The sequence below is a fragment of the Mustelus asterias genome, chromosome 1 (assembly GCF_964213995.1).
Source record: "Mustelus asterias chromosome 1, sMusAst1.hap1.1, whole genome shotgun sequence".
Classification (NCBI taxonomy): domain Eukaryota; kingdom Metazoa; phylum Chordata; class Chondrichthyes; order Carcharhiniformes; family Triakidae; genus Mustelus; species Mustelus asterias.
Window position 1 is genome coordinate 67,459,185 of NC_135801.1, and position 24,660 is coordinate 67,483,844.

Genomic DNA, 24,660 nt, shown 5'->3' on the forward strand with positions numbered 1-24,660 from the left:
CTGTTCTTTGTTGTTCTTTTTTTTGTACCTCTGGCAGCTTGTTCCAGACACTCACCACCCCGTGAACAAAATGCCCCTCTGGACCCTTTTGTATCTCTCCCCTCTCACCTTAAACCTATGCCCTCTGGTTTTGGACTCCCCTACCTTTGGGAAAAGATATCGACTATCTAGCTGATCTATACCCCTCATTATTTTATAGACCTCTATAAGATCGCCCCTCAGCCTCCTACGTTCCAGAGAAAAAGTCTCAGTCTATCCAGCCTCTCCTTATAACTCAAACCATCAAGTCACGGTAGCATCTTAAGTAAATCTTTCCTGCACCCTTTCTAGTTTCATAATATCCTTTCTATAATAGGGTGACCAGAACTGTACACAGTATTCTAAGCGTGGCCTTACCAATGTCTTGTACAACTTCAACAAGGCGTCCCAACTCCTGTATTCAATGTTCTGACCAATGAAACCAAGCGTGCTGAATGCCTTCTTCACCACTCTGTCCACCTGTGACTCCACTTTCAAGGAGCTATGAACCTGTACCCCTAGATCTCTTTGTTCTGTAACTCTCCCCAATGCCCTACCATTAACTGAGTAAGTCCCTGGTTCAATCTACCAAAATGCATCACCTTGCATTTATTTAACTTAAACTCCATCTGCCATTTGTCAGCCCACTGGCCCAATTGATCAAGATCCCGATGCAATCCTCGATAACCTTTTTCACTGTCCACAATGCCACCAATCTTGGTGTCATCTGCAAACTTACTAACCATGCCTACTAAATTCTCATCCAAATCATTAATATAAATGACAAATAACAGTGGACCCAGCACCGATCCCTGAGGCACACCGCTGGTCACCGCTTCATGGAAGGCAGTAAGAAAAAAACTTGAATAGTAGCTGGATATTGCAACAGAAAACCATATGATTTTTTTTTCCAGTATATGAACTCTGATTTCTGTATCATTACATGAAACCTCTGTACAGGCACTGAAAGATCATGATGTTACACCCCAAAAATCAGCATTATCCAACGTTAACCTAATTTTATGGAAATATAGTGCAATAGATCCAGGATTGTACATCACCGACTTGGTATTTAACATTTCTTTTCCGCAAGTATATAACCATTATAACTGCCAAATTATCTTTAAATGTAGAGATTAGTACTTACAAACTGATGATGTATTTGTTTTTCTTAACAAGCAGCATTCCCCACATACAATCTCCAGGACTGTTCAGCAGCTAAGTTTTAATTATCATTCATTTTGGAATGTCCTTTGTCACCTAATACGGAAAATTACAATTTAATGAATAAGCTGAATGGCACAAAGCTGCATTTGCTGATTATTGATTAAAAAACCTAACAAAAAAAGCATCCTATATATCTTTAAGGTAATGAATATTTCTAAAAGGTAAAAATATTCACACATGGCTATTGACTCACTATGTATTAGTAGACTATATGTGCAGTAACTTAAAAACAAATGCAATGGTGAACAGGGAAAATGTTCATTAAACTGAAGCTTTTAACTCCACTTACTCTGAAAAAAAGCACAGATGTGGATAGAAATAATTTCAATTTACTTAACAATGATTTTCACTTCTGTGGAGCGAATTATTGCTGGTCAGAAAAACATTGGGGTTCAAATATATTGGGCCAGATATTGTCAAAATGGTGAGGCTAATGGGATCACCATTAACTTATGCACAATACAGCAACTTCTGACAAGGGAAAGATGCATGTTTAAACACAGATATCCAAAAGTTGCTGTCAGAGTTGCACCACTTTGCTGTTTGATTTGCAAATATCTTGCTGGCTACCTCACCATTGTGCATTGAATAGCAGAGCTTGCTGTCTGGTATAATAGATAAAATCTAAATGCACCACAGCAAGCTGATTTTTGTCTCTTTAGGATTGAATATCCTTTTAATGATGTGATATTCATTAAAGACTCCAAATCTATCTTTGTACCAAAATTTAAAAATGTGGAGTCGCATTCAGTCTGGAGATTTTAAAAATATAAAACCGTTTTCTTTTAAACTTTTCCTTTGCTTCTTTACTGTTCCTCTCTGAATCCAAAATTTTTTCTCTATTTCTGTTCCGATACCTGGTTCCACAGTGAATTCGTTCACTAATTTATAATTCCATTTTAAGTCCTTCTGCTGGTTATTTCACAATCCTGCAATCTGATTGTTTAAGAAGATGCTGCTACCTGGGACCCTGTTTTCATCACTATGTCATTATCAGTTTGCACTTTCAGCAATTTGCCACACAAAGAATTAAAAACCAAATTTGCAAGGGAAACTTTAACTAATGAGATGCCATTAGGTGTCCTGTTATAGCAACATTTTACAGCACCATTAGTAATTAAGAATGACCAAGAAGCATTTCATATAAAAATGATATATTTTATTCTTGAACACTACATTTCATCCTAAATATCCAGGAACACAACTTGCAGGCACTAAATTATTTTTCTGCTGTTTGTACGAGATCGCAGTTCTTCTGTTCCATGTGCAAATGGGCACTTTTCTGCAGTCCGAGGACATCCATCAGGATGATTTACAAAGAACCAGCAGAGACGTGTCTTGCAAGCTTCAGAAGGTAATTTTCTTTTTGCATCTGATGATAATATTTTTCTTTGCCTTTCTTTTGACCAGTCACGAATCTGAACGTTTCCTCGGACAACTACATGTGGAAGAGAGAATAACTGTAATTACTTTTTCCTCTATTTTTAAGTGTTTACCTTATACATTTTGCAATTCAATTGTACAAAATGTTTATATGGTGCATATAAAGGAGTACATTGATCAATTAAAGACTTGTTAGAAGATCTTAGCCGTATCTACAGCAACTTATATGCATATAGTGCCTTTAACGCAATAAGTAGTCCAAAGTGCTTCACAGGAGCATTATAAAACCAAGTATGACCCAGAGCCACATTAGAAAATACTAGATTAGATGACTAGAAGCTTGGTCAAACAGATAAGGTTTCAGGGGTGTCCCAGAGGAGGAAACGGATAGAAAGGCAGAGAGAGGTAGGGAGAGTATTCCACAGCTTGGGGTCCAGGCAACTGAAGACACAGTCAATCAATGAAAATCAAAATTCAACATCTAAGCGGATCTAGTTGTCATAGAAATCATTTTGTGCTAATGAGATTTGCTATTGGAAAACCACTTTAGAAAGCAGCTCTGTAAATATAACATTAGAAACATAGAAAAACTACAGCACAAACAGGCCCTTCGGCCCACAAGTTGTGCCGAACACATCCCTATCTTCTAGACCTACCTATAACCCTCCATCCTATTAAGCTCCATGTACTCATCCAGGAGTCTCTTAAAAGACCCTATTGAGTTCGCCTCCACCACCACTCACCGAGCTCCCTCAGCCTATCCTCATAAGGCATGCCACTCAATCCAGGCAACATCCTTGTAAATCTCCTCTGCACCCTTTCAATCTTTTCCACATCCTTCCTATAGTGAGGCGACCAGAGCTGAGCACAGTACTCCAAGTGGGGTCTGACGAGGGTCTTATATAGCTGCGTCATTATATTAACATCAATGTCTTAGAAATTCAAGTGATTACTGACCCACATGTCAGAAATTAAATAACTACACTAAAATTACAATGGAATAAGAAGACTTCATCAGATTTTAAGCTAACAGTTATGTTAAAATCTTACAATTTCAAAGTATTTCAAAAACCTACCCTTAGCCATTGCTGCAATTAGGGAGCAGAACAGGATTTTACTACTGATGATGTAATGACTCTGGTAAGAGATATCTTTTTACCAAATAAAATTGAATGGTGAGACAGGGAGAGAGAGCAACACACAATAGAGAGAAAGATAGAAAAATTTAGAAATACAGAATATCTAAATTTTCGGCTACTGAAATATACAAATGTACAGGATAGCTGTCGACTCCAGAATGGTATCAATGGCTTGGTTGAATGGGCAGAGAGGTAGCAAATGAGATTCAGTCCAGGAAAGTGTGAGGTAATGAATTTAGGGAGGGCCAAAAAAGCAAGGGAATACTCAAAAAACAGGAACATATTGAGAGGGTTCTAGGAAGTGAGACATCTTGGAAGTGCATGTCCACAGGTCCTTGAAGATGGCAGAACAAGAGAGCAGATAGAATGCTTTCCTTTATTGGCGAGGTATTGAATACAAAAACAGGGATGTAATGATGGAACTGTATAAAACACTGGTTAAGCCATAGCTAAAATTGTGTGTGCAGTTCTGGACCACATTGCCGGAAGGACATAATTGCTCTGGAGCGTGTGCAGGGAAAATTTCCAAGAATGTTGCCAAGGCTTGAAAATTGCAGCTATGAGGAGAGATCGGATAGGCTAGGATTGTTTTCCTTAGAAAGTATGCTAAGGAGTGACCTAATCGAGGTGTACCAAATTATGAGGGGCCTAGATAGAGTAGACAGGATTATTTCCCCTAGCTGAGGGGTTAATTACCAGGGGTCATAGATTTAAGGTAATTTGTAGAAGAATTAGAGGGGAATTGGGGAAAAGTCTTTTCACCCAGAGGGTGGTGGGCACCTGAAATTCAATGCCCAAGTTGGTGGTTGAGGCCAAAATTCTCAACTCATTAAAAAGGTACCTGGATCTACATCCAAAATGCTGTAACCTGCAAGACTATGTGCCAGGTGCTGGAAAATGGGATTAAAATGAGTAGCTAGTTCACTTTTTTCTCTTTTTTGGCTGGCGCAGGCACAATGGGCTGAATAGCCTCTTTCTGTGCCGTAACCTATGATTCTAAGTCAAATCTCAAAAGGTGCTAATGTATCTTGATGTGGCAGCATGGTGGCAGAGTGGTTAGCACTGTTGCCGCTCAGTGTTAGGGAACAGAGTTCAATTCCAGCCTTGGGTGACTGTGCGGAATTTGCACGTTCTCCAAGTATCTGCATGGATTTCCCCCAGGTTCTCTGATTTACTCCCACATACCAAAGATATGCAGGTTAGGTAGATTGGCCATGCTAAATTGTCCCTTACTGTCCAAGAATGTGTAGATTAAGTGGATTAGCCATGATAAATGCATGGGCGTTACAGGGATAGGGCAGAGGGATGTGCCTGGGTAAGATGCTCTTTAGGAGAGTCAGAGCAGATTCAATGGGCCAAGTGGCCTCCTTCTGCACTACATAGATTCTATAGATTTTCAAAAATAATCATTAACTTGCAACCTGAATTTCCACAGTATACCTTAGTGGATTTTCTCATAAACTAATAATGTAGTTTTTAGATACAAAATATCAAAATGTTGAAATTATTAATTCTAGATATGACCAATTAGCACCACTAATTAGATCAACATATGAAGAAACTTGTAGGCTTTTAAAGAAATCTACAGAGCTTTAGATATATTATATATAGAAAATTGAATGGTAAACAGAAAGAATTATAGCATTTATTCAGTTTTATAAATTCAAATCTCTAGAAGAATTGGTATTAATGGAAAAGTAAAATTCTAGTCCACAAATAGAAAACAAATCATTGCTAAGCCTAGTCACCAAAACCTTTTGTCTGATTACTTCCATAAAATAATGTGCTCATGTGTATTAAATACAAGTATAGAAACAACAAATACAAAGCTGCTGTGAGTGTTTGTAAAGCTGAGGGAAAACTCAAAGGTTGGGGGGAATATTTTGTATTTTAAAAAGGCTTTACCTTCAAATACTTGGTAATTGTTTCTTAACAAGGTCTTCAAACCGCCACATTCTTTTTTTAATTTTTGTAATGCATCGCAATCCAGAATATCTGCCACGTTCTTCAAAGGTAGGCTTCCTGAGAGAAAAGGAAATATTTGGAATGGAGATTCATAGCATAAGGCAAACCTTTAGTTATGTAATGCCTTTGGACACCCTTAGGTGCTTTACAGCAAATGAAGAACTTTTGAACTGTAGTCGCTGCTGTAATGCAGGTAACAAGGCACCCAATTTGTACAAAGATAGCCCCCACAAATACCATTCAATAAAATGATCAGGTCATCTATTTTAGATCTGTATGACACTTCTTCAAAGCTTACTCCCAACCAACTGCTACTCCAACCGTTTTATGGTATAGGCAGTGTATTATCAGGGGCAACTGGCTTGCTAAGAAGTCTAATTGACCCTCACTTATCTATTTAAATATGGCGGGCTGGCTGCCGATCTCAGCATGTTATGGGGGTGAGCTGGGGGTGTTGTAAGGTGGTGGGGTGATCAGCCACTATTTTATGGGCCCCCCTACAGAAAACACATTTGGAGGGGGGCAAGTAAATTGCAGCCCAAAGACAATAGTTGAAAAATGTTCTCTCGTAATATTTCACCAAGATCGCAACATGTATCTACACCCAAGCCACCAGCATTCATCCACATTGATTTAGATCATATCATTCAACATCAGGCAACTAGTTCAATTCATTTAATACTTTAAAATTAATTAAGTCAAAAAAAATATTTTTTTCAAAAAACATATTGCTAATAATTTGACCTTACTTGCACCCCACCTGGATGGAAGAAAGGTGCTTGTTTCACAGCTCTGTAACCATTAACTTGATACTTTGTACTATAATCAAAATATAATTAGTTTTCTCAGCTTATTCTGATTGATGAACAGACAGCAATGGCATCCGAGAAACTAATAATAGGAAGCTGGATAAACCATATTAAAGTTTGTTAGCAGGCATAATGGCATTAGCACTGTAAAATTCTTTCTTACTGCCCTAGTCCATAAATTTCACAATTGAACTCATTTGTTTAGACAAAACTTGTATTTCAAAAGAAATGCCAAGGCTACATTTTCAATGGCAAGTTGTCCCATTTCTGCAAAACCACTATCACAAGCAGTTGGGGAAAATAGCATTGATGCAATTAAAGGGCATGATAAACATATGAGAAGGCTATGGTATTATAGTTAGATGGAGAGAAGTGGAAGGAGGCTTTTGCGAGCATAAACTTTGGAATAGACCAGTTGGACTGAATAGCCTATTAGTATACTGTAGACTTGATGTAACCTGATGCATGGCCATAATGGTGCCTAATGAAGGTCTTCAAAATTATTTCGACATTCAACACAGTAGATTTGGAGGAACTGTTTCAGATTAAGGCCTAGTCCAGAGCAAGGGTTCATAAATATGATTACCACAAACATATTGCTGAAAAGACACATGCTGCCAAAACTTTTAGTCTTGCACTCATTGGGATATATGCTAGAATTTCAAATAATCACAGCATTTTATACTACAGGAGAAAAGGGTTGCTGATCATTGGCAAGTCAACTCTGATTGATCAAAGCATTGTCACACTGAAAGCAGTCGGCAGCTTTAGGCTCCTCAAGCCTCTGGGTAATTCAAAATATGTGCAAAGCTTAATATATTCCTTTTGTTTACAGAGAACAGGTCCTTGCTTATAAATGTATGGAGCTTCTAGCAAGTGTAAATAAGCTGTTATGAGCTCAACTCATTATCTAAAATTGGTTGTTTTTATAGCTATTAGCACAATTAGGACTTTTCAGCAAGTATTGCCCAATTGCAGAGTCACATCTAACAGTAGACGTTTTGTTTTGGGTTTTGAAAGTGCAGGTTGGCTGATTTAATCATTAAGATATACTGCCTATGTACCTGGCCTTGCACTGGCACCAAAATTCCTACATGCCATTGTTCAATTGTATGGTAGAGGGAATGTTATTTTGGACTGATGGCAGCATCCTGTTAGTAAAAAATGAAACTCTTGTTGCAAGTGCATAGTAGCAGTAGTGTGAAATGGTTTGCTTAGTCTGTTGTTCAAATACTTGAGATGCTTTGCCTTTCCAGGGTCACTTGAAATAGATCGGGCACTTTTTAGATCATAAAGTGGTGGCCTCTAGCCTATTTGTGAGATACAACATGTACTATGTCCTGATCAAGATAGCTTTGATGCGCCCTATTTCTGCGTCAAGTTTGCAAAGTGAGCAAATGGCTCAAACCCAGTTTTATAAGATTACTGATAAGGCCAATCTTATAGTATGGAGCCATACAAGTCCCAACATGCATAGTAATCTGTGAAGGTAGGCCTGCGATACACAATAGTGAAGAACCCATTGGTGGATTTCTCAACTAGCACATCGAGGAAAAGGAGAATATTAAAAAGTTCCTTCTCAAAAGTGAACTTGGGCGTGGAATGGGATGCATTCAGGATTGGAAAGAAATTTCCAATCAGGATATGGCTTCCTGCATTGATTCTCATAGAAACCAACAGAAATGTTACCAAGCACCGGTTATAGAAGCAATAGTCCCTAAGTTCAATGAGTACAGGTTCACAAAGTGGTGGCACATCAAGATTGCCATGGTATAGTGATGTGGTGTAAATGTTGATGAATTCTGTCAGCAGCATGCTTATAAATAAGTTTACAATGTCAAATGAGCACAAAGACAAGGCATTGCTATCAATATGTAGGTCACATTTGGTCTTTGTGATGGTACTCACCATGCAAATAAAAAAATCCATCAAGAACGAGCCGTGGGAATTCACTCAAAGCATTTGGCCAATTCATGCTACAGAGAACCAGTCAATACATGCATGGATATAGTGAGCCCATGAGGACGAATGCCATCATTTCCACTGCAAGGCAGCTGATTACTCTTACAGAAGTTTAACAAACATTTTCATAGCTTGCTTTCAAGCAAGGTGTATGATCATGCTTGGTAGATCAGCTGTTCATAATAGGCAGAGTACAGAATATACCAACCAATCTGCACTTGAAAAATTTAAAACATCCACTGTGATTCTACGATTGAGCAACTCTTCCTAAACAATCTGCAAAGTGCTAATGGTTACACTAATAATCACTGCATTCACAATGGCAATGCCTCAGCCTGAGTCTGCTTGCCAACCAATCAGCTCCCCTTTTCTGGAGTAATTTAAATTGTGATTGTATGAAATCTGGCATTGTGTGCTATAGATCAGTGGTTCTCAAACCCCTTTGAAGTCCATAAAGATTTTCCAGGCTCCAAAATCACCCGATCAGGGTTAATCTACTAACAGTTATAAGTGTTGATTTTGATGTGCGTACAGTTAATTCACACACATTTTGAGGAAAGCATCCTGTATTTTACCCATACTTACAGTGGAATCTTCACTGTATGCTCATAACTGCAAACTAACAGAATGTTGAGTCACTCCATTGCAGTCTTACATGGGTAAATATACAATCATGTGTGCATTTACTCAAAGGTTTAATTAGTGAAGGGATACTTTAACACCAATGAGTCCATTGTTTACTTAGTATAGAAATGTGCCTTCTGGTCCTAATAACTGAAAATTGTGGTTGAATGCAGGCTGTGTCTTTTACCCATCATGCTACAACTACAGACACCTAGTACGCAATAACTAAACAATGGCATACAGAAATGAATACAGCTTCCTCGTATGTGAAAAACAAATCTTATGTGTGTGTTCTAAAGTCCTCAGAAATATTACAATTTAGATGATAGGAACATGCCTGATTCCTCATACGTTTGAAAAAGGGTTCTTCAATGAATAATGTTTGAGAACCACAACTGTAGCTAATGTGTATTTCTATATCAACTACGTCACGATCTAGTCATTGAAAATTTGCAACAAATACTAGTTGATTAACAAAACAATTCTTTCTTCCAGATACATATGATTATTATTTGTCTGTCAAAGAAATGTTGTAATTATAATTATGCCTTCGTTAGAAAAAGGGATGGATATCTATGGAAATAAAGGAGGGTATCAAATTGAAAGAAAATGCATACAAAGTGGCAAAGATTAGTGGGAAACTAGAGGATTGGGAAATCTTAAAAGGTCAACAGACAATCACAAAAAAAGCTGTAAAGAAAAGTAAGATAGATTATGAGAGTAAACTAGCTCAGAATATAAAAACAGATAGCAAAAGTTTCTACAAATATATAAAAAGAATGGCTATGGTAAACATTGGTTCTTTAGAGGATGAAAAGGGGGATTTAATAATGGGAAATGAGGAAATGGCCGAGGCATTGAACGGGTATTTTGTGTTGGTCTTCACAGTGGAAGACACAAATTACATGCCATAAATTGATGACAAGAACGCTGTAGCACGTGAGGACCTAGAAATGATCATTATCACTAAAGAAGCAGTGTTAGGTAAGCTAATGGGGCTTAAGGTGGACAAGTCTCCTGGCCCTGATGGAATGTATCCCAGGGTACTAAAAGAAATGGCGGGGGAAATAGCAAATGCACTGGTGGTAATTTATTAAAATTCGCTGGACTCGGGCCATTCCAACAGATTGGAAAACAGCAAATGTGACGCCACTGTTTAAAAACGGAGGTAGACAAAAGACGGGTAACCATAGGCCGATTAGCTTAACTTCTGTAGTGGGGAAAACACTTCAATCTATCATCAAGGAAGAAATAGCGAGACATCTGGTTATAAATTCTCCCATTGGGAAGACACAGCATGGGTTCATGAAAGGTAGGTCAAGTTTAACAAATTTACTGAAATTCTTCGAAGACATTACGAGCGCGGTGGACAACGGGAAACCGGTGGATGTGGTGTATCTGGATTTCCAGAAGGCATTCAACAAGGTGCCACACAAAAGGCTGCTGCATAAGATAAAGGTGCACGGCGTTACGGATGATGTATCAGCATAGATAGAGGATTGGTTAACTAAGAGTGGGGATAAATGGGTGTTTTGCTGGTTGGCGATCAGTGACTAGTGGTGTGCCTCAGGGATCATTGTTGGGACCGCAATTGTTAACTACATAGATGATTTGGAGTTGGGGACCATGTGTAGTGCATCAAACTTCGCAGATGACACTAAAATGAGTGGCAGAGCAAAGTGTGCAGAGGGTTACCGAATGTCTGCAAAGGAATATAGGTAATTTAAATGAGTGGGCAAGGGTCTGGCAGATGGAGTACAATGTTGGTAAATATGAAGTCATCCATTCTGGTAGAAACAGCTGCAAAATGGACTATTATTTAAATGGTAAAGAGGACCAGGGTGTCCTTGTGCATGAATCGCAAAAGTTGGTTTGCAGGTGCAGCAGGTAATTAAGACGGCAAATGGAATTTTGTCCTTCATTGGTAGAGGGATGGAGTTTAAAAACAGGGAGGTTATGTTGCAGCAATACAAGGTGCTGGGGAGGCCACACCTGGATACTGTGTACATTTTGGTCTCCTTATTTGAGAAAGTACATAGCGGCACTGGAGGGGGTCATAGATTCATAGAGGTTTACAGCATGGAAACAGGCCCTTCGGCCCAACTTGTCCATGCCGCCCTTTTTTTTAAAACCCCTAAACTAATCCCAATTGCCCGCATTTGGCCCATATCCCTCTATACCCATCGTACCCATGTAACTTTCTAAATGCTTTTTAAAAGATAAAATTGTACCCGCCTCTACTACTACCTCTGGCACCACCCTCTGTGAAAAAATTGCCCCTCTGGACACTTTTGTATCTCTCCCCTTAAACCTATGCCCTCTAGTTTTAGACTCCCCTACCTCTAGGAAAAGATATTGATTATCTACCTTGTCTATGCCCCTCATTATTTTAATAGACCTCTATAAGATCGCCCCTCAGTCTCCTACGTTCCAGAGAAAAAATCCCAGTCTATCCAGCCTCTCCTTATAACTCAATCCATTAAGTCCCGGTAGCATCCTAAGTAAATCTTTCCTGCACCCTTTCTAGTTTCACAATATCCTTTCTATAATAGGGTGACCAGAATTGCACACAGTACTCCAAGTGTGGCCTTACCAATGTCTTGTACAACTTCAACAAGACGTCCCAACTCCTGTATTCAATGTTCTGACCAATGAAACCAAGCATGCCGAATGCCTTCTTCACCACTCTGTCCACCTGTGACTCCACTTTCAAGGAGCTATGAACCTGTACCCCTAGATCTCTTTGTTCTGCAACTCTCCCCAATCCCCTACCATTAACTGTGTAAGTCCTGCCCTAGTTCAATCTACCAAAACGCATTACCTCGCATTTGTCTAAATTAAACTCCATCTGCCATTCGTCAGCCCACTGGCCCAATTGATCAAGATCCCGCTGCAATTGGAGATAGCCATCCTCCCTGTCCACCATGCCACCAATCTTGGTGTCATCTGCAAACTTACTAACCCTGCCCCCTATATTCTCATCCAAATCATTAATATAAATGAAGAATAACAGTGGGCCCAGCACTGATCCCTGAGGCACACCGCTGGTCACAGGCCTCCAGTTTGAAAAACAATTCTCTACAACCACCCTCTGGTTTCTGTCAAGAAGCCAATTTTGTATCCATTTAGATACCTCACCTTGAATCCTCTGAGATTTAACTTTATGCAACAATCTACCATGTGATACCTTGTCAAAAGCCTTGCTAAAGTCCATGTAGACAACATCAACTGCACTGCCCTCATCTACCTTCTTGGCTGCCCCTTCAAAAAACTCAATCAAATTTGTGAAACATGATTTTCCACTCACAAAGCCATGCTGACTGTCCCTAATCAGTCCTTGCATCTCTAAATGCCTGTAGATCCTGTGTCTCAAAATACCTCCCAACAATTTACCCACCACAGGTGTGAGGCTAACAGGCCTGTAATTCCCAGGCTTTTCCCTGCAGCCCATTTTAAACAAAGGCACAACATTTGCCACTCTCCAATCTTCAGGCACCTCACCTGTGACTATCGATGATTCAAATATCTCGGCTAGGGGACCCGCAATTTCCTTCCTAGAGTCCCACAACGTCCTGGGATATACCTAATCAGGTCCTGCAGATTTATCTACCTTGATGCGCTTTAAGACTTCCAGCACCTCCTTCTCTGTAATATGTACACTCCTCAAGACATCAATATTTAATTCCCCAAGTTCCCTAACATCCATGCTTTTCTCAACAGTAAATACTGATGAGAAATATTCATTTAGGATCTCACCCATCTCTTGTGGATCCGCACATAGATGACCTTGTTGATCCTTAAGAGGCCCTACTCTCTCCCTTGTTACTCTTTTGCCCTTTATGTATTTGTAGAAGCTCTTTGGATTCTCCTTTGCCTTATCTGCCAAAATAATTTCATGTCCCCTTTTTGCTCTCCTGATTTCTCTCTTAACTCTACTCCTACACTCCCTATACTCTTCAAGAGATTCACTTGATCCCAACTGCCTATGCACGTCATGTGCCTCTTTCTTCTTCTTGACCAGGGCCTCAATATCCTGAGTCATCCAGGGTTCCCGACTTCTGCCAGCCTTGCCTTTCACCCTAAGAGGAATGTGTTTACCCTGAACCCTGGTTAACACACTTTTGGAAGCAGACCACTTACCAGACATCCCTTTTCCTTCCCACAGACTCCCCCAATTAACTTTTGAAAGTTCCTGCCTGATACTATCAAAATTGGGTGCAGAAGCGATTCACGAGGTTGATTCCAGAGTTGAGAGGGCTGGCTTATGAGAAGAGACTGAGTATACTGGGACTATACTCATTGGAATTCAGAAGAATGAGGGGGGGAATCTTATTGAAACATATAAAATTATGAAGGGAATAGGTAAGATCGAAGCAGGGAGGTTGTTTCCACTGGTGGGTGAAACCAGAACTAGGGGGCATAGCCTCAAAATAAGGGGGAGTAGATTTAGGACTGAGTTGAGGGGGAACTTCTTCACACAAAGGGTTGTGAATCTGTGGAATTCCCTGCCCAGTGAAGCAGTTGAGGCTACTCTGTTGGGTGATTTTAAGGCAAAGATAGACAGAGATTTGAACAGTAAAGGAATTAAGGGTTATGGTAAGCGGGTGGTAAGTGGAGCTGAGTCCACGAAAAGATCAGCCATGATCTTATTGAATGGCAGAGCAGGCTCTAGGGGCTAAATCGCCTACTCCTGCTCCTAGTTCTCATGTTAAAGCTCATTCTTCATCTCAAAAATTGAGATAACAAATTGCACTACATTCTGAAAAATCTCAGTGCTCTGAAGATTGGAACATTTCCCCGAAGCTATGATTCAACTATGATGTACTCATTGTTTGACCGGAGCAAGAGAGAGAGGAGCGACTGGTGGCTAGAGTGAAAGGGTAAGAGATTGGCTTTATTTTACTTTATTTTACTTACTTTTTCGCGGGGTTTCTTAGTCTAGTAGTTTTACGGGAAAAACGGAAGTAGGCCGACCGCGGGGTGACCTGGGAAGGTTTTTTGTAGTTTTTTTTTAGCGCGCGGGAGGTTTAAAAAGCAGGCCGCACTATCCAGCGGGCAGTGTTGAGAGCGGACGGCGGAGTGAGCAGGTAGCAGAGTGAGGGCTGAAGGGCTTTGACTCAAAACGGGCTTCGGCGAGAACAGGCAGAGGCGAGAGGAGGTTTTTTTTCCCCAGAAAGTTTATTCTTGTTTTTCCCCCAGAGTCAAAAAAATGCTAGGCAAGATGTTGGAATGCTCCTCTTGCAGGATGTGGGAGATCAGGGAGACCTCTGGTATCCCTGACGACAACACCTGCAAAAGATGCATCCAGCTGCAGCTGCTAGCAAAACGTGTTAGGGAACTGGAGAAGGAGCTTGAGGACCTCCATCTAATTCGGGAGAATGAGAAGTATATAGACAGTAGTTTTAGGGAGGTAGTTACACCTAAGCAGCAGAGCACAGGAAATTGGGTTACTGTAAGGAGAGGAAATGGAAATGTGAAAGGACAGGCAGAGCAGGGTTCCCCTGTGGCCATACCCCTCCACAACAGGTATACTAAATTGGATACTGTTGTGGGAGATGCTTTACCTGGGACAAGCTGCGACAGCCGGAACTCTGATACTGAGTCTGGTTCTACAGCGCAAAAGGGTGGGAGGAAGAAGAGGAGAGCAGTAGTGATAGGGGACTCAATGGTCAGAGGTACGGACAGGAGGTTCTGTGGTCTGGACAGAGACTCCCGCATAGTTTGTTGCGTCCCGGGTGCCAAGGTCAGGGATGTCTCTGATCGCGTGCACAGCGTTCTAAAGTGGGAAGGTGATCAGCCAGATGTCGTGGTACACATCGGTACAAATGACGTAGGTAGGAAGAGTGAGGAGGTCCTAAAGAGTGAGTACAAAGAGCTTGGGAGGAAGTTAAAAAGCAGGACCCCGAGGGTAGTAATCTCAGGATTGCTACCTGAGCCACATGCCAGTGAGGGCAGGAGTAGGATGCTTGGGCAGATGAACACGTGGCTGAGGAACTGGTGTAGGGGGCAGGGTTTCCGATTCTTGGATCATTGGGACCTCTTCTGGGGTAGGTGGGACCTGTACAAGAGAGACGGGTTACACCTAAACTACAAGGGGACCAATATACTTGCAGGGAGGTTTGTCAGTGTTATTGGGGAGCGTTTAAACTAGATTTGCAGGGGGATGGGAACCAGAGTGCCAGAGCAGATAGTGGAGCAGGGGTAAAAAGACAGGTTAGTTCAAGCAAAATCACAAATGGAAGGGTTGAGTGTGGTGGAAATAAACTTTTGAGGTGTGTCTATTTCAATGCCAGGAGTATTGTGGGGAAGGCAGATGAGCTGAAGGCGTGGATAGACACATGGAAATATGACATTATAGTCATTAGTGAAACTTGGCTACAGGAGGGGCAGGACTGGCAGCTCAATGTTCCAGGGTTCCAATGTTTCAGGCGGAATAGAGGCAGAGGGATAAAAGGTGCGGGGGTGGCATTGTTGGTCAGGGAAAATGTTACAGCGGTACTCAGGCAGGATAGATTAGGGAGCTTGTCCACAGAGGCCCTATGGGTGGAGCTGAGAAACAGGAAAGGTATGACCACATTAATGGGGTTGTATTATAGACCACCCAATAGTCAGCAAGAATTGGAGGAGCAAATCAGCAGAGAGATAGCTGACAACTGCAAGAAACACAAAGTTGTGATAGTAGGGGATTTTAATTTTCCACGTATAGATTGATACTCGCATACTGTTAAAGGTTTAGACGGGGTAGAGTTTGTAAAATGTGTTCAGGAAAATTTTCTACATCAGTATATAGAGGTGCCAACTAGAGAGGATGCGATATTGGATCTCCTATTGGGAAATGAGTTAGGGCAGGTGATGGATGTGAGTGTGAGGGAACACTTTGGATCCAGTGATCATAATGCCATTAGTTTCAACCTGATCATGGATAAGGATAGATCTGGTCCTCAGGTTGAAGTTCTGAACTGGAAAAAGGCCAAATTTGATAAAATGAGAAGGGATCTGGGAAGTGTGGATTGGCACAGGCTGTTCTCTGGTAAGGATGTAAATAGAAAGTGGGAGGCCTTCAAAGGAGAAATTTTGAGAGTGCAGAGTTTGTATGTTCCTGTCAGGATTAAAGACAAAGTAAATAGGAATAAGGAACCTTGGTTCTCGAGGGAGATTGTAACACTGATTAAGAGGAAGAGAGAGTTGTATGAAATGTACAGGCAGCAAGGAACACATCAGATGCTCGAGGAGTATAACAAGTGCAAGAAGCTACTTAAGAGGGAAATCAGGAGGGCTAAAAGAAGACATGAGGTTGCTTTGGCAGACAGAGTGAAGGAAAATCCAAAGAGCTTCTATAGGTATGTTAGGAGCAAAAGGATAGTGAGGGATAAAATTGGTCCTCTTGAAGACCAGAGTGGTAGACTGTGTATGGAACCAAAAGAGATGAGGGAGATACTAAATGGTTTTTTTAATCGTCATGGAAAGAGCAGTGCTCCAAAAGCTTATGGTATTTGCTACCAAATAAACCTGTTTAACCTGGTGTTGTGAGACTTCTTACTGTGTTCACCCCAGTCCAACGCCGGCATCTCCACATCAATGGAAGCAGCCAGAGAGTGGTTGTGGAGGATTGCTTCTCTGAGTGGAGGCCTGTGACTAGTGGTGTGCCGCAGGGATCGGTGTTGGGTCCATTGTTGTTTGTCATCTATATCAATGATCTGGATGATAATGTGGTAAATTGGATCAGCAAATTTGCTGATGATACAAAGATTGGAGGTGTAGTGGACAGTGAGGAAGGTTTTCAAAGCTTGCAGAGGGATTTGGACCAACTAGAAAAATGGGCTGAAAAATGGCAAATGGAATTTAACGCAGACAAGTGTGAGATATTGCACTTTGGAAGGACAAACCAAAGTAGAACGTACAGGGTAAATGGTAGGACTCTGAAGAGTGCAGTTGAACAGAGGGATCTGGGAATACAGGTACAGAATTCCCTAAAAGTGACGTCACAAGTGGATAGGGTCGTAAAGTGTGCCTTTGGTACATTGGCCTTTATAAATCGGAGTATCGAGTATAAAAGTTGGAGTGTTATGGTAAGGTTGTATAAGGCATTGGTGAGACCGAATTTAGAGTATTATGTACAGTTTTGGTCACCTAGTTACAGGAAGGATGTAAATAAGGTTGAAAGAGTGCAGAGAAGGTTCACAAGGATGTTGCCGGGACTTGAGAAGCTGAGTTACAGAGAGAGATTGAATAGGTTGGGACTTTATTCCCTGGAGCGTAGAATAATGAGGGGAGATTTGATAGAGGTGTATAAGATTGTGATGGGTATAGATAGAGTGAATGCAAGCAGGCTTTTTCCACTGAAGCTAGGGGAGAAAAAAACCAGAGGGCATGGGTTAAGGGTGAAAGGAGAAAAGTTTAAAGAGAATATTAGGCTGGGCTTCTTCACGCAGAGAGTGGTGGGAATGTGGAATGAGCTGCCGGATAAAGTGGTACACTTTTAACATTTAAGAAAAACTTGGATGGGTTCATGGATGAGAGGGGTGTGGAGGGATGTGGTCCAAGTGCAGGTCAGTGGGACTAGGCAAAAAATGGTTCGGCACAGACAAGAAGGGCCAAAAGGCCTGTTTCTGAGCTGTAATTTTCTATGGTTCTAAAAGCATCTGTACATACAAGTACACTAATTTACTTAGTGACTACCCATTACTAAATGTCATCATAAGCGATATTCTCAAGTAGTGAAGCTCTTTGTTCTTAGAGCAGGAAAGGATTCAGAGAATTAATCACCATAAAATATACTATCTAAAAAAAACCTGATGGTATTTGAGTCTACATCTAGGGCATACGAAGAAATTGCTTATTAAAATGTTACATTAGTTACTCTCTCCTCACCTACCCTCTTGCCCAAATCCGCACTCCAGTCCACAACACCCAAAATGACTGAAATTTAATTTTAGACTGTAAAGGAGGTAAAATTACCATAATAGCTTTAAAAGCCAGAAAAATCACCATAATAACCAAATGGACGAATTAGAACAATCAAACACAGCATTAGAAATTGGCCTTCACTGCTGCCTCACAGCGTCGGGGACCTGGGTTCCGACCTTGGGTCACCGTCTGTGTGGAGTTTGCACGTTCTTGCCGTGTCTGTGTGGGTTTCCTTCGGGTGCTGCGGTTTCCTCACACACTCAAGATGTGCGGGTTAGGTTGATTGGCCATTCTAAATTGCCCCTTCGTGCCAGAGAGATTATCAGGGTAAATACGTGGGATTACGGGGATAGGGCCTGGATGTGATTGTTGTTGGCGTAGGCTCAAAGGGCGGAACTGCCTCTTCCTGCACTGTAGGGATTCTGTGTTTACATGAAGATAGCATTAAGAGGTTTGGAGTGTCATTTTGATAATGTAACTAACATTGGCATTCCTGTTATCATTATAAACAAAATGTGCCCCTTTAGTCAAGAAATCAGTAACAAATGTTGTGTTTACAGATCATAATTCAAATAGAATAGCAACAGGCTTTGTGTTTTATAATGTAAAATCTTACCTCCTTTGTTCCAGTGTCCTGTGCTGTCTTCATCAGAACTATGTTCACTTTTGTCCTGATTTGCTTTCAGAAGTGCTTTAGCTACCTGCAGCACGATATCATCAACAAAATCTCGAGGTAAAGCAGCACAGTTTCTAACTTTCTCCACTTTCTCTCTAGGTTTGAATCCAGCCACCCATTTATTGGACACAAAAAAATCTGTTTCAACAGAAGTCTCTTGCACCATGACATCATCAACATTTGAACAATCCATAATGTCACAAGTAAAGAGTGAAGCAGTGTCTTTCACTTCTCCACAACTAGTATTGTTTCCTGTACAATATCTCTCCCTAATATACTGCGTTCGTTCTTCATCCAACTGTTCTTCGCCAGAGAGAGAATACGTTCTTTGACTACCAATCAAGCAAACCTACATCAAAAAGGGGGAAACAAATATGAAAATCAAGTCTGTCTTCCCCACGATTGGAAGGCACAAAGAATAAGTATCGGTGAAAAGCAAAAAGGTTTAATTTGGAAATGGAAGATACATAGTGGATCCCAGTTTACATTTTTTTCACACTATGTATACATTTGGTATAAATCCATTGGTTGCACCTATACCAAAGTGCTTAAAAATGCCAGAACACTAGTTTTTTGTCTTAATTTCAAAGTTTCAATGTACATTTCATTTCAACATTTTACTTGGCATGACTATGTATCACAACAGGTTTCCTCTCTTTAAATCTGTACTACAGAGTTCTGATAAATTGGTTAGAAAATTAAGTTAAAAGCTAAAAACCTGCACAATATAAGAAAACATGCCCGAGAACTAGTAGTTTATAAAAGTAGAAAATACTAACTTAGTAGTCAGCATGCTTCGGTTTGATAGTATATAGAAAATAAACCACCAACCCTCCACATGTATCCTCAAAATGCAACCTTCAACAGTTATGACATATACTAACTATAATAAATATACTAAGATACATCAACACTCCTTTCTGACAAAACCTCTCCTCCCACCATTTTCTTTTGTTTAACAACCATTTCTGCTGAGGCAGGTCAATGACAATATTGTATATTATAAATTTAACATCTATTATGATTCTTTGTTTTATTAAAAATTATATTCTGCAAAACACTGCTGCAAACATGCATAAACCAAAGAATGCATCAATAACGGGTGGCACAGTGGTTAGTTCTGCTGCCGCACAGTTCCGGGACCTGGGTTCTATTCCAGTCTCGGGTCACTGTGTGGAGTTTGTACGTTCTCCCAGTGTCAGTGTGGGTTTACTCCGGGTGTTCCAGTTTCCTCCCACAGTCCAAAGATGCACGAGTTAGGTTGATTGGCCATGTTCAATTGTCCCTTCATGTCAGGGAGATTAGCAGGTTGTGGGGTTACGGGGTAATAGGATTGTTGTCGGTGCAGACTCTATGGGCCAAATGGCCTCTTTCTGTACTGTAGGGATTCTATGATGCTATTCTATGATACCATTTAAGTCTCAAATATGTTATTAAGCTGAGTCAAATCCTGGAATTCCCTTCCCAGGTACACCTACACCACAGGGACTGCTGTAGTTCAAGAAGGCAACTCTCCACCATCTTTCAAGGGTAATGAGGGATGGGCAATAAATGCTGGCCTAGCCAACAACACCCAGATCTAAAGAATTAATTAATAAAAAGTATAAAGGTCTTTTAAAAAAAAAAGGAAGTAATTTACAAAAATAAGGCTAAAATGTTCTTCAGAGGAATTTAATGGATACTTTGTTTAAAAAATGCATGAAGATTTTAGCCGAGGATTTTAATGCATTTGTAAAACGATTTTCTGGACAAGGACAGGATAGTTATAAAAATGTTCCACCAGACCTCTACAAGTAATCACTAAAATATAGTATGTTTAACCCATTAAAACCCGACCGGAACTATTTTGCAGACTGAATCAAAGATTTTCGAAAGAACTGGATGTCCGACACATAGATATTGAAATGTTTAACTTTCAATATTATGCAAAATTCATAAGGCAAGTCAACTTTTCACCCCTGCAACTTTTTGTTGTTGTAGTTCTTATTCAAATCAAGTAGTTTTAAAACAAATCTAATTTGGGAATTAAGAAAAGAATTTAAACCCACCCCAGTCATTTTAGCAAATTTCATGTATACACTCAGAAAAAAAAAGAACAATCATTGTAAACAAAGAAAAAATTGCTGCTGATTGAAAATCCTTCACACTAACCCGCTTTGTAGATGGAATGCGAAGGCAGTCTTCCTCAACTTTAAAACCACAAATAGAACCCACTTCGGTAATGAAATCCAGGTATGCTCTATATTGCGTGCTTTTGGTCTGTCTTCGACAGTACTTTCCATAGAAATCAAAGAAACAACAAGGCAAGACAAAGTAGCGGCATGAATAGGATGACCTGCAGCATAAAATGGAATAAACTCCTGAGTCTTTATAAACGTTTTGCAATCATACTCAGTTGGATGAATCACTTAGCATTTATTTTCATTTAATTCATCACAGCAACCCCAAAACTCATTTTATTTTGATGTAAACCTTTATCATTATTTTATTCTGTTTCAGCACACTGATATTAAAACAATGGTTCTTTTCATAGATATAAACCAACACACATCTGGAACAAAGATGTTTAATCAATGCACATGCAATCTACTTTTGTAGCAATGAGAAAGAGGAGATATGAAAGAAATGAGCTGGACAGAGATATTTATAAACAATATTGTATATTTCAAGCGTGTCTGTTTTTAAACTGTCATAAACAATTATTTATGTTTACACCATGAGGTAATTCTAAGTGTGAAGTTACAAAGGATACATTGCTACACTGAGTTAAGTAACTTGCTGAATAATATACAAATTACCTTGCTGCAACAACAGGAATCCATGGTGTCAGCTCATCTGAATGGTTGCCAATTATCCAGTCCACATCCGGAAAAAGGAAGTCATCACTTGGTGTAATGGCACATTCCTAGTAAAACAGCAGCAGCTTATTACTTTAATCTTCCCGTAGAGGAGTGGGTTGCCTAGTATTGCAGAGGTTTAACACCACATTGATAGTATTGGAGTCCTGCTTTCCAGAAGGATGCATCTCTGACATCTGCTGGCTTTCCAAGATCGGGGTCATTTGTATTTATTAGGCAACCTCTCCACAGCCTTTGTTGCAAATCTGTCTGCACTAATTTGATTTGATTTTGATTTGATTTATTATTGTCACATGTATTAGTATACAGTGAAAAGTATTGTTTCTTGCGCGCTATACAGACTGGGTAGAGTTTGGCCACAGCAGGGCTCTGGCAGGTGCCTTGTTTGTAGATCAAAGAACTTTGAAATTTTATTTTAAAAAACACCACGACTGGACAATCAAATCATGCTAATACGGACCATATATATTTGCTAACCCTTTAAAATTTAAATAATCCTTTGTCATCAATGACAGTATGGCTACCACGCATAAATGGGTGTTATTAATCATAGAATCATAAAGGTTTACAGCATGAAAACAGGCCCTTCGGCCCAATTTGGCCATGCTGCCCTTTTTTTAAAAAAAACCCTTAAGCTAGTCCCAATTGCCCGCATTTGGCCCATATCCTTCTATAGCCACCTTACCCATGTAACTGTCTAAATGCTTTTTAAAAGACAAAATTGTACCCGCCTCTAATCCTACCTCTGGCAACTTGTTCCAGACACTCACCACTGTGAAAAAATTGTCCCTCTGGACACTTTTGTATCTCTCCCCTCTCACCTTAAACCTATGCCCTCCCCTACCTTTGGGAAAAGATATTGACTATCCAGCTGATCTATGCCCCTCATTATTTTACAGACCTCTATAAGATCACCCCTCAGCCTCCTACGCTCCAGAGAAAAAAGTCTCAGTCTGTCCAGCCTCTCCCTATAACTCAACCCATCAAGTCCCGGTACATCCTAGTAAATCTTTTCTGACTCTATTTTAATAATATCCTTTCTATAATAAGGTGACCAGAACTGTACACAGTATTCCAAGTGTGGCCTTACCAATGTCTTGGACAACTTCAACAAGACGTCCCAACTCCTGTATTCAATGTTCTGACCAATGAAACCAAGCATGCTGAATGCCTTCGTCACCACTCCGTCCACCTGTGACTCCACTTTCAAGGAGCTATGAACATGTATCCCTCGATCTCTTTGTTCTGTAACTTTCCCCAACGCCCTACCCCCATTAACTGAGTAAGTCCGGCCCTGGTTCAATCTACCAAAATGCATCACCTCGCATTTATCTAAATTAAACTCCATCTGCCATTCGTCAGCCCACTGGCCCAATTGATCAAGATCCCATTGCAATCGGAGATACCTTTTTTCACTGTCCACTATGCCACCAATTTTGGTGTCATCTGCAAACTTACTAACCATGTCTCCTACATTCTCATCCAAATCATTAATATAAATGACAAATAACAGTGGACCCAGCACCGATCCCTGAGGCGCACCGCGAGTCACAGGCCTCCAGTTTGAAAAACAACCCTCAACAAACACCCTCTGGGTTCTGTCATCACTTTTCCACTCCATCTGACGAAGGAGCAGCGCTCGGAAAGCTAATGGTATTTGCTACCAAATAAACCTGTTGGAATTTAACCTGGTGTTGTTAAAACTCTTATTCTGTCATCAAGCCAATTTTGTATCCATTTAGCTACCTCACCCTTGAAGCCGTGAGATTTAACCTTATGCAACAACCTACCATGCGGTACCTTGTCAAAGGCCTTGTTAAAGTCCATGCAGACAACATCAGCTGCACTGCCCTCATCTAGCTTCTTGGTTACCCCTTCAAAAATCTCAATCAAATTTGAGAGACATGATTTTCCACTCACAAAGCCATGCTGACTGTCCCTAATCAGTCCTTGTGTCTCTAAATGCCTATAGATCCTGTCTCTCAAACTACCTTCCAACAACTTACCCACCAGAGATGTGAGGCTCACTGGCCTGTAGTTCCCAGGCTTTTCCCTGCAGACCTTTTTAAACAAAAGGGGGACATTTGCCACTCTCCAAACTTCAAGCACCTCACCTGTGACTATCGATGATTCAAATTTTTCTGCTAGGGGACCCGCAATTTCCTCCCTAGCCTCCCACAATGTCCTGGGATACACCATCAGGTCCCGGGGATTTATCTACCTTGATGCGCTTTAAGACTTCCAGCACCTCCTTCTCTGTAACATGTACACTCCTCAAGACATCACTATTTATTTCCCCAAGTTCACTCATATTCATGCTTTTCTCAACAGTAAATACTGATGAGAAATATTCATTTAGGATCTCATCCACCTCTTGTGGATCCGCACATAGATGACCTTGTTGATTCTCAAGAGGCCTTAATCTCTCCCTTGTTACTCTTTTGCATTTTATGTACTTGTAAAAGCTCTTTGGATTCTCCCTTGCCTTATCTGCCAAAACAATCTCGGTGTCCCCTTTTTGCCCTCCTGATTTCTCTCTTATCTCTGCTCCTACACCCCCTATGCCCTTCAAGGGATTCACTTGATTCCAGCTGTCTATGCATGTCATGTGCCTCCTTTTCTTCTTGACCAGGACCTCAATATCCCAAGTCATCCAGGGTTCCCTATTTCTGCCAGCCTTGCCCTTCACTCTAAGAGGAATGTGCTTACCCTGAACCCTGGTTAACGTACTTTTGAAAGCCTTCCACTTACCATACGTCTCTTTGCCTTCCCACCGACTTCCCCAACTAACTTTTAAAAGTTCCTGCGTGATACCATCAAAATTGGCCTTGCCCCAATTTAGAATTTTAACTTTTGGGCCAGATCTATCATTCTCTATAGCTATCTTAAAACGAATAGAATTATGATCACTGATCCCAATGTGATCCCTCACTAATGTCTAGTTTTATTATGACACCAGGTGAGCTAAAATTTTCTCATGTGTCATAGGTGAGATGACAGCTCATCTGTTAGCACAGGCCTGCCACATTACACATATTCTATCTCCCATCTTACTTCCAGCAGGAAATCCTGGAAGTGGTGAGGGAGTGGGT

The 24,660-nt window shown here is 40.6% G+C and overlaps 1 protein-coding gene across 2 annotated transcripts in view; it reads right to left on the minus strand.

The window, feature by feature from the left end:
* Positions 1–2,388: 2,388 nt before the first annotated feature.
* Positions 2,389–24,660, minus strand: part of trmt44 (tRNA methyltransferase 44 homolog) — a 41,542-nt gene continuing 19,270 nt past the window's right edge. For both annotated transcript variants that reach the window (XM_078213496.1, XM_078213492.1), the window contains exons 7-11: positions 21,509–21,615; positions 20,862–21,045; positions 18,651–19,059; positions 5,673–5,789; positions 2,389–2,683 (exon numbers count right to left, since the gene is read on the minus strand). In XM_078213496.1, coding sequence (XP_078069622.1) covers positions 2,460–2,683; positions 5,673–5,789; positions 18,651–19,059; positions 20,862–21,045; positions 21,509–21,615 — 1,041 coding nt within the window. In that variant the 3' untranslated portion in view covers positions 2,389–2,459. The remainder of the gene's footprint in view (positions 2,684–5,672; positions 5,790–18,650; positions 19,060–20,861; positions 21,046–21,508; positions 21,616–24,660) is intronic.